Genomic DNA, 10,930 nt, shown 5'->3' on the forward strand with positions numbered 1-10,930 from the left:
GGAAGTCCACTATCAACTCCTTCGTCTTTGTGACGTTGAGGGTGAGATGGTTGTCTTGACACCAGTGGGTCAGGGCGCTGACCTCCTCTCTGTAGGCCGTCTCATCACCGTTGGTGATAAGACCCACCACTGTAGTGTCATCCGCAAACTTCACAATGATGTTGGAGTTTCTAGTGGCCGTGCAGTCGTAGGTGTAGAGTGAGTACAGGAGAGGGCTCAGTACACACCCCTGTGGAGCACCAGTGTTCAGTGTGATGGGGGATGAGGTGGTGCTGCCCAGTCTGACCACTTGGCGTCTGTCAGACAGGAAGTTAAGGATCCAGCTGCAGAGGGAGCTGCTCAGTCCTAGATCCTGCAGTTTCCTGTCCAGCTTCGAGGGAACGATGGTGTTGAATGCTGAGCTGTAATCTACAAACAGCATTCTCACATACGTGTCTCTCTTCTCCAGGTGTGAGAGGGTAGCATGTAGTGTCAGGGCTATGGCATCATCAGTGGACCTGCTGTGGCGGTATGCAAACTGTACAGGGTCCAGTGAGTCGGGTAGTGCAGAGCAGATGAAGTCCCTGACCAGCTTCTCGAAGCATTTGCTCACGATGGGGGTCAGGGCTACAGGTCGCCAGTCGTTCAATGAGGAAATGGTGGAGGATTTGGGTACAGGGACGATGGTGGCCATTTTGAAGCAGGCTGGGACTACAGACAGAGAGAGGGAAAGGTTGAAGATGTGTGTAAACACTCCAGCCAGCTGAGCCGCGCATGACTTGAGGACGCGGCCGGGAATCCCGTCCGGACCAGTAGCTTTGCGTGCGTTCACCTTCCTGAAGCACTTCCGCACATCCTCCTCAGACACAGTATGCGCACTGACGTCATCCGCGGTGCGCACACTGTCCGGTCTCATGGTGTTCGCTGTGTCGAATCTAGCGTAGAATACGTTTAGATCCTTAAACAGAGAGGCCGTGGTCTGCGGTGTGCTGGTTTTCCCTCTAAAGTCTGTGATTGTGTTTAGTCCCTGCCACATACTCCGAGGGTTGTCAAACTGTTGCTCTACCCTGTCCCTGTACTCACGTTTGGCTGCTTTGATCGTCTTCCGGAGTTGGTAATGTGCGTGTTTGTAGTCCGATGTGTTCGCGGAGGCAAAAGCGGTGCTCCGTGCCGCCAGCGCCGTGCGAACATCTCCGTTGATCCAGGGTTTTTGATTTGGGAAGGATTTAACTGTTCTGGATGGGACGACATCTTCCTCGCATTTCCTGATAAATCCGCAGACTGATCAAAACAGTCCCGCAGCGCAGACTCCGATTGGTCCGACCAACGATGCACCGCCCTCAGGGTTGGAGCTTCCTGTTTCAGCTTCTGCCTGTAGGCGGGCAGAAGCAGGATGGAGCGGTGATCTGATTGGCCGAATGGGGTGCGGGGGAGGGCTTTGTACGCATCCCGCAAAGAGGTGTAGCAGTGGTCAAGAAGCCGGTCTCCACGAGTGTTGAAATGGATGTGTTGGTGGAGTTTTGGTGAGACTTTCTTCAGGTTACCCTTATTAAAGTCCCCGGTCGTGATAAACGCCGCCTCTGGGTGTGTGGTTTCCTCACAGCTGATCGCGCTGTACAGTTCCCTAAGTGCTCGGTCAGTGTCGGCTTGTGGGGGAATGTAAACAGCCGTAATAATCACTGCTGTGAATTCCCTCCGTAGACAGAATGGCCGGCACTTAACCATCAGGTACTCCAGGTCCGGTGAGCAGAAGGATTTGACCGGGTGCACGTTCGCATAATCACACCAGCTGTTGTTGATCATGAAACACACACCACCGCCTCTGCTTTTCCCAGTAAGCTCCTGTGACCTGTCTGCGCGGTGCACAGAGAACCCCGGTAGTTGTACTGCGGAGTCCGGTACCTTGTCCGATAGCCAGGTTTCTGTGAGGCAGATCACGCAGCAGTCCCGCATCTCTCGCTGGAATGAGATCCGTGCCCGAAGCTCGCACAGCTTGTTCTCCAGAGACTGCACATTAGCCAGTAATAAACTGGGTAACGGTGGTCTGTTAGTGCGCCGTCTCAGTCGAACCAGAACGCCAGATCTTCTCCTTCTGCGTCGGCGTTTGCGGCCTCCATGGGCCCAGAACAAAGGCGTCTCAGGTGAGATGAATGGAGGGTCTGCAAACGGAGGGTCCGTGTTGCAAAACCTGAACTCCGGAAAGTGACGAGAAAGTCCGTCTTTTATGTCCAGTAAGGTTTGTCGGTCGTACACAAGGAGACATGTGCTACTCGTGAAAAAATAAAGAAAAAGTAAAATAAAACACAAAAAACAGCTCTTGCTTGGGGGAGCTCGCGACGAGGCTGCCATACTCGGCGCCATCTTGCATAGGAGTATGAACAGATTCAACTTTTGGAGATTTACTTTCCTGGATGACTGAGAATGCATCAAGAAATCTCATTAGCGTTTTGGTATTTATTTGTTAATTAAGCTCAATGAGGGGCAATTCTAGGTTCAAACTTTCAGGAAAACATTCATTTTTCCATATTTATAAATATTTCACATTTGTCTGATGCTGAACTGATGAATTCTGGGATCCTGTGGCGTATGCTTTGTTCTTGTCACGGCTGGGCCAGCAGTGTGGAGGTGAGGAGGAGGATCCCAATAGCAGTCAGTGGCGGAGGTGCGAGTGAGTTTTATTTACAGTGACACACGCACTATAAATACACACACTAGGTAATAAGGAAATGGCACACAGGAGGACAGGACAGCTGGGACTAATGGGCATAAGAAGACACAAACATACAAAGTAAAACAGAAACTCACAAACAGTTTTACAACACAAACTCAGGGACACGAACACAACACCGGGAGAGGAAAACAGTAACAGTAAACACACGACTCAAACTCTAAGAACGAATACAAAACAGCAGAAACTGAAAAAATAAAACAATAAACTCAAAACACTGGACCCAGGACCATGACAGTTCTTAGTATCAGTTTGATTCATGCTACAGAGCACACACACACACACACACACACACTGTCAGAGTTTCACATGCCTCTTCTTTTTCACCCATTAAAATAAATTCTATTAAATAGATTTGCTGTTGTACCTGTCTTTGCTGCAAGTCTCTGCTCACACCTTAATGATCTTTACACCATAGTACTATTGATATTTAACTTTTAATTTAGTTATTTATTTAATAACCTATTTATTATTTATTTAATAGTTAAGTAATCTTAGTTACTTCTTTGGTTTATTAATTGAACCAATAGCCTATCCAGCTTTTTCAGCCGCTTTGATTATTTTTAATTAACTGTAAACCAATAATGAAAATGAAAGATACTAGTGGAGTTTTGCCTTTGTAGACAGAACAATGAAGTAATTTCAACATATCAAGGACATCTTGTCCTTATCAACAATTCACTTACTGGAAACCAGATAAGCCATTTATCCCATACATGACATCAGCAGTCAGGGTAAGCAGTCTCACAAAAGCTTTTGTCAACATTGTCAGCCTGGCGTTTGAAATTATACTGTTAGATTTACTGTAAGTGTGTGTGTGTGGGGGTGGGGGGGGGGGGGGGGGGTGGGTGTGTGTGTGTGTGTGTGTGTGTGTGTATAAGGTCTTTGGTCAGTCTACAAAAGTGCTCATATTTTTGGCGTGTTCAGCCTATTTAAAAGGAAAGCTAGCAAAAATGTTCAAAAACCTCTCAGTACTCAACTTCTGTCCTCATTAAATTCATATTTACATATGCTGAATACTCTTAGTTATTTACTGAGCTGTAGCCCTGACTTAGTCTTAACAATTTCAATAAGTTAATAATAAGTAGAAAAATAAAACTCAAAGGTGGGATCAGAATAATTGTAAATTAAACTAATTAACTAGCTAACTAATTGTAAATTGAAGGTCAACGAGTAATACTACATTACTACTCTACTCCACTGTATGCAACAAACTGTTTTAGATGGTAAGAAATAATGCTTTGTTCATTAATCAATATTTATTAATTTGTTTTTTGCTAATCGATATAAAATGGAAACTTTAACACTGACACTCCTACTGTCTGCGCACCACGGTCTCAGGAGTCTTCCAGTAATGATAACGCAGTGTTCAAGAAAACCCACTGATCAGCAGGTGCTGGTTTAATCAATTGTTTAACATAAGTTATTAAACAATGTACCCAGGTGTGAGGCGAGCATCATCATAACACTTAGACTAAAATCTTAAGTTAACTTAACGAGCTCCCAGTTTCACTTTGTTATTCAGGCCACAGGTTAGAAGTAGTTTTTCCTTATGAAATCAAAAAGTAGTGAAGGTCAGTCCTTGATTCAGGGATGAGGACAGTGAGTTCACATGCCGTCACAAGACAAGACAACCCAAGGTGCTGACCTAGTATGAGTAATGGTCTTCTACTTCTACAGACACTGAAGACATTCCAGTTACAATGTGACTCTTACCGATCACAGCAGGGCTTCATTCCATGGTGTTAGTAAGGTATGAAGGTTATGAGTCTGTAGGTCCTCAGTGTGACTCACTGCAGCCCTGCTCATTCTTTACATTATCATCAGTGTCTGTCTGCCCATCTGTCTGAAGCTACGTCAGAAAGATAAGGGTGGGTCCATGGAGTTTGTCATAAACAGAGGAAACAAAACTAGTTTCCATCTTGTAGATTATATTTAGAAGTCTGATGTCGCTAATGTCATTCTAAAGGAAAATTCCACTGAAGTACCGTCTGGTGCAGTGAACGATCCCAGTGAAGAAAGAAAAGCAGAACTGAATCCGTCCTACAAAGGCAAACACCAGGTAACGATATGATGGAAACAAATTTTTAGCATTTTCATTAGAATAGTCTACAATTTTACAAACGCAATTTAAATGTGAACAGCAAGAAAGGCTTTCTGAGAATAAACTTTATTTTAGTGTCACAATGTATAAGTGTGAAATGTGAAAAATGTGTTAAATTTATATGTGTCTCTTATTAAAGGCCAGGGTCAGTTAAATGACAATTTATTTCTTTTTTTCAGTTCTGAAAATTTAAAACCCACACCTGCATGTTATATGCAAATTTCCTTTGAAAAGCTAAAGGGGAAAATGAAAATTATTAATAACATTAGGAATTATTTAATACTAAATGTGTTAAAAACCTTTTTGAACATTAAAGTTAAAACTTAATTCAAATGTATTTTTCTGGAAACAGGAAACTGAAGAATATCAACAGAGCTCAACGGAAGACTATAAAACACATCGTTAAAGACATTGTAAAAGGCATACATTAAACCAGAAGAAACAAGAAATAAGATGTTTAAAAACATTTTCTCAGTAAAGAAAAGAAAAGTGAAAGAATTGCAAAAAGTTAAATATGAACTACCCAGTCAAAGATCTGCAGAAGCAGGAGAAGGAAATCGCTCACATGGTAAAGACATGGAGGATCCTGTAGGAGGAGACTGCTCCTCCGTTTCCAGAAGGCCATCTCAAATCCTACCAGACAACTCTCCTGTCTTGGGATCACGTCTCTTCCCATACAGAATATGGTCCTCTTCTAGGCTGTCTCCACGCATTAAATTAAATAGTCATCACTGCAATATCGGTGACGATGAAGTTATGGAGAAAGAAACTGTTATATGGCAATCAAAACCATTAGCAGCAAGCTCACCTGACATGAGGTTAAAGGAGTTTACCCCTGACATCAGTGCTGATGGGTCTGATGATGAAACCTACCTGTTCCAGTGCTCCTGTGCAGGTCTGTACCAGTGCAGTGTGACCGGCCTGGTGTTTGACATGAAGGCAGAAGGAGACGTGGTTTACAGGACTGTCCCTTGGAACATGAGGCTACTGACCCGACACCACAAGAAGCCTGCAGGACCCCTGTTTGACATCAAATGTCAGCAGCAGTCTGTGTGTCAGCTTCATCTTCCACACTGTGAGATCATCTCCACAGGTGGAGGTCGGTTCTTGGAGGTCGCTCATGTGGATGACGAGGGCATTGAGTGTATTACCCCTCACCAGATAACAGAAACTCATGTTGTTATAAACATCACAGGGTTTTCTTGTTATGGTATTTTCAGAGATGACACTTCTCTCCCTGGCCCAGTCAAAGCTTTGATTTTCCTCTTCTACAAACCTCTAGTTGATTCTCATCCGAGGTCTGTCCTCAGTGTGTTGTTGTTGCCGAGGAATGTAGTGATTCGTCATGTTTTGCGCACCAGGAAGGAATTAAATGGTGAAGAGATGTACATAGACACACCTTCGAGATGTAGTCTGTTTCCAAATCAGGTTTACACTCTGTCCACTGTTCCTGATGATGACCTGATTGTAGTTCAACCAAATGAAGCAGAGTTTCATGAGGAGTATTTTAACAGCTCAGTTCCATCATTCCAGGTGATTTTCAAAAGAGACATTACAGATGTTAACCTGAGTCTGACACACCAGAACAGCTCCAGCTGTGTCTGGAAAAGTGAGGTTTGTCTTTTGCCCAACAGAATGAGAATAGTGAGTCTCCCTCCAAATGAGAGGCTGTTAAATATACGGAGGTCATTTATTGATGGGATATCAGGACCTGTTCTCAGCAGTCTGCTCGACACACTGCTGGAGAACAAGGTGATAACTGATGCTGAGAGGGAGGAAGCAAACGTAATGCCAAACAAAAGCGACAGAGCTCGTTTTGTTATCGACACTGTGAGGAACAAAGGTGAACGTGCCACTTCACAGATGATTGAGTCTCTGTGTGAGCTTGACTTCTTCTTCTGTGAGCACCTTGGGCTGATTTAAGGCATCTGGCAAATCTCTATGAATTTTTTTCAGGCGTTAGTTACAACATCAATAATCAAAAGTGATCCTGTGTCACTGGAATACATATACCTGTGTATCGCAGTGACTCCATCTTTCATTCTCTCCATCTTAGTTTGATGGAAACAGCACTGCTCCAGCTCTTTTTGATCTTTAAGCAAAGTTGGATCCAGCCTTTTTCTTCAGACTGAAACTGGCTATTAATATTAATGTTACATGGTTGATAGTAATAATGAACATATAATAATAATATCTTTAGTTTAATCTGAGATTTCCTTTGACTGCATATAGTGAGTAAAAGAAATTGCAACACCAAACTAACGCCACATTTTATCTGCGTGATTAGAAACAGCTTTTAACAGAATTGTTAATGTGAAATACAAGATTGTATAAAAATGTCTACCAGTTAATCCATAATTTTTGTTTTTTTAACTCCCATAATTAAAAGCAAACATAATATTAAACACATATTTGCAACTTTAATGTGTTTCAGCTAAAAACAGAAACTAAAATTGTTATTGTCCGGTAATTTCCAGACGTATCTGTATGTATTTGATCTATCCTGCGTCCATCTCACCGACTGCGTTGTTTCTTAATGAGGTTAAAAAAACAGCAGGAATTTGATCTTGTTGGCCCCAAATTATCTGATGTGATTGTTTATTGTTGTAAAAAATATTTTGCATTTGTTCACTTTATGATTCACTATTCACAGTAAATTTGACTTGAATCCAACTTGTTTCGAGTACTAAATGCTTTATCTGAATCAATTGCCCTGAAATTAAAAAAGAAAGAACAGGATTTACTTGTGGATTTTTCTTCTATGTAAAGAAGTTTGGTTGATTTTCCTCAAAGTGACACTGAAGGCCTTCACACACTGCACCCATGTGAACATTTCAGGCGGTTCGTTATGTGGTTCTGAATCTGAACTATTAGAAACAGCAACATGAAGATTGATAACTTTCTTAGCAGCACCTTTAATCTCCACAAAACAAAAACAACACTTCCTGTGTGCAGCCCCCATGAGACTTCCCCAGCAAATCAGAAGCCAGGAAATCCCAGACTCAGGTAACTGCAGCATTCAGTACGTACTTATTATTGCTTTGAAAGTGCATGTAAACATTCAAATATGTAAACGTAAATATCAAAACATGTAACCATCAAATGTAAAAATAAAATGGGTACATAAGTAGCTCTATAATCCTCATAAACACTGTGTTGTGTATCAAATGACATAAATTTACTTAACAAAACCTCACAAAATGATTTGTTCTTCGTGCAGCCGTTTACACCGGCTGCCTGATTTCACTGGATGAATTTGCAGCATTTATTTTTTGGACCAAGCTCGAGTTTCCCAGGTTAACAGATCTCACCAATCAGCTCACTGCACAAGTGCTCTCATGAATCAAAATGTGCATCAACACTGAATTTACAAGGAGAAGAAACAGTTAAATAACACATAAATAACACTAATTATATCAGACACACAGCAAGATGCTGCTCAAGATCGTCTCTGAAAATATTTCTCTGCCTTGTCAGATGTGGTCTCAACTTTGCCAAGAAGAGCTCAAACTGTCCCATTAAGATCCTGAAAGCAGTTTTGATTCAGTTTCAACTCCCCAAAAAACTATGAAATTCTCCCACCTGCTTCCTTCTCCTGATAATCAGATGAACTCAGAATCTTTTTTCTTCTTCAGAAACTTTAGGATGACCCCAAATAACACAGGCTCCAAAGCAGCAGAATAACATAAGAAAAAAAAGAAGAAAAACAATATAGAACTGGAACACAAACCCTTCACAAAACCTGAAAGAAATCATGAAGCAACAGAAAGTCAAAAGCTTTGCCTAAGACCCAGGACCAAGCATGCATGATTGGCCATCGTCTGGTTTCCACCACGAATGTCCATCTATGTGGCTCTTTCACTTTAGTGCACAGTTTTGATTTTAACAGTCAGTTTCATTTCACTACAAGCAAGGTTTCTATATGTTAATGACGTGACAGTTTCACATTTTTGAAAGACAAAAGGAATTTATTATTTATTATGGGACACATTTCAAATGCAGTACGTGGTTGAACATTTCTTTGTTTTCACAGACCTGACCTGGCTTCACCTTTAAGTTTTTTTAAACATTGACCATGACAATGGTTCAATAAATATTAACATTTTCAAATAAAAAAAATGTATGAGGATAGAAATATGAACTTATCCTTGACATTAGTGCTGATGAGTCTGATGATGAAACCTGCCTGTTCCAGTGCTCCTGTGCAGGTCTGTACCAGTGCAGTGTGACCGACCTGGTGTTTTTAATGAAGGGAGAAGGAGACGTGGTTTACAGGACTGTCCCTTGGTACATGAGGCAGCTGACACAACACCACAAGAAGCCTGCAGGACCCCTGTTTGACATCAAATGTCAGCAGCAGTCTGTGTGTCAGCTTCATCTCCCACACTGTGAGCTCATCTCCACAGGTGGAGGTCGGTCCTTGCAGGTCGCTCATGTGAAGGATGAGGGCATCAAATTTATTACCCCTCACCAGATAACAGAAACTCATGTTCTTATAAACATCGCAGGGTTTTGTGGTTATGGTATTTTCAGGGATCAAGACTCTCCCTGTGACCCAGTCCAAGCTTTGGTTCTGCTCTTCTACAAACCCACATTTGATCTTGATCCCAGATCTGTCCTCAGTGTGTTGTTGCTGCAGATGAAATTAGTGATTTATCAAGTAAAACGGACCAGGGGTGAATTAATTGGAGAAGAATATACATAGATAGGACTTTGTCATAGATTACCGGTGGGCGGACGCACTTTTGATCCTATGTTGCAGCCTGAAGGGCCGCTGCACACCAGCTGTACAAGCAGTGAATGCCACCAGGCCCTCACCTGTCTTTGCTGTGCGCTCACGACGGTTGTATAAAAAACGAAGGGTGGAAGTGGAGGAAAGGTGCAGCTGAAAAAGTGAGGGACAACCATAAAAAGAAACTAAAAACATCAGGCGTGCTGAGTTTTATACTGGCACATGTGTCTGCTTGGGATAAACATTCAGTAATTTCAGTAATAACAAGTTCCAAACCAAACAACTGATTTGCTGCCCGAAGCAGCAGGTAGGCCAGGCATTGAAGCTGTGATAAAACATGCAAAACCATTAGCCATTAACCATTGTCACGTGACTTGGGAGTTTTGAACCACACCTCGGAGCAGAGGTTCATGCAAATTTCTTTTGAAATGCAATTTCCACTGGTTTCCGCGAAGAACACGAGACATCGTCACGTGACTTAACGTCACAGTCTGTACTTCTGCGTGACGGTGTATACACGTGCGGTCTGTTCACCAGCAAAAAGGGAGAATGTCATCACTTTTTCAATAAGAAGACGTGATTTGAAGTAAAATAATGAAATGTTTATGTCACAAACAACCATGAACTATGTAAAGTGATTGTTTAAACCTGGATTTTAATAAAAGAGAAGACAAATAGGAATAAAATTAAAAATGAGAGTTTGAACTGTACATTCGAGAATTAAAAATTATTATAATATTTAAAAATATTTGGACTCGATTTTTGATTTCTGCTTTCCACGAATGTTTTTTAAATTCTCCAGAATTATGTTTTGAGTAAAGCTGTAATTTGACTTGATCTCCCAGCTGCACCTGTCCAAGTTATGACTTTGCTCTGTAAGCTTTGTAAAAAGAATAAAGAATAATAATAAAGACTTTCAGGAACAAAGAAGTTATTTTTACTCATCCATCTTTATTCTTTATGTGCAAGTTAGGTATTACAAAAAGTTTCTGTTTACGGTAATCTTAAACATATGTTCCTACCACCACCATCATCGCCATCATGATATGTTTTTGCAGGTTTGTTTTTTGTTTTTTGCATAATGAATGAAAAACAAACAAAAAATGATAAAAAAAAATTTACAATAAAAATACAGACGCTAATTAACATATTTTCCTTTTTAGTTTCACAGTGAAAATATAAAAAATCATGTTACTTATGAATGAAACTGAAAGAAAAACGATGACGTCTCCTGTTATGTATAATCATACTGTTAGTGAGAAGCTGTTGTGTTAATGATAATAATAATAATAATAATAATAATAATAATAAAACATGTTATTTGAGGGCACCTTTCAAAAGAACAAAGTTAATAAAAGAAACAATAGTCATAAAATAAATAAAATAA

At 41.1% G+C, this 10,930-nt stretch overlaps 1 protein-coding gene across 1 annotated transcript; it reads left to right on the forward strand.

Annotated features, from left to right (window-relative positions):
* The first annotated feature begins 4,647 nt into the window (after positions 1 to 4,647).
* On the forward strand, positions 4,648 to 6,069 carry LOC109197425 (uncharacterized). The gene is made up of 3 exons (XM_019352419.1): positions 4,648 to 4,769; positions 5,164 to 5,910; positions 6,032 to 6,069. The coding sequence occupies exons 2-3, from the start codon at positions 5,265 to 5,267 to the stop codon at positions 6,067 to 6,069; spliced, it is 684 nt and encodes a 227-aa protein (XP_019207964.1). The 5' UTR covers positions 4,648 to 4,769; positions 5,164 to 5,264.
* Positions 6,070 to 10,930: the final 4,861 nt, after the last annotated feature.

The sequence above is a fragment of the Oreochromis niloticus genome, linkage group LG9 (assembly GCF_001858045.2).
Source record: "Oreochromis niloticus isolate F11D_XX linkage group LG9, O_niloticus_UMD_NMBU, whole genome shotgun sequence".
Lineage (NCBI taxonomy): Eukaryota > Metazoa > Chordata > Actinopteri > Cichliformes > Cichlidae > Oreochromis > Oreochromis niloticus.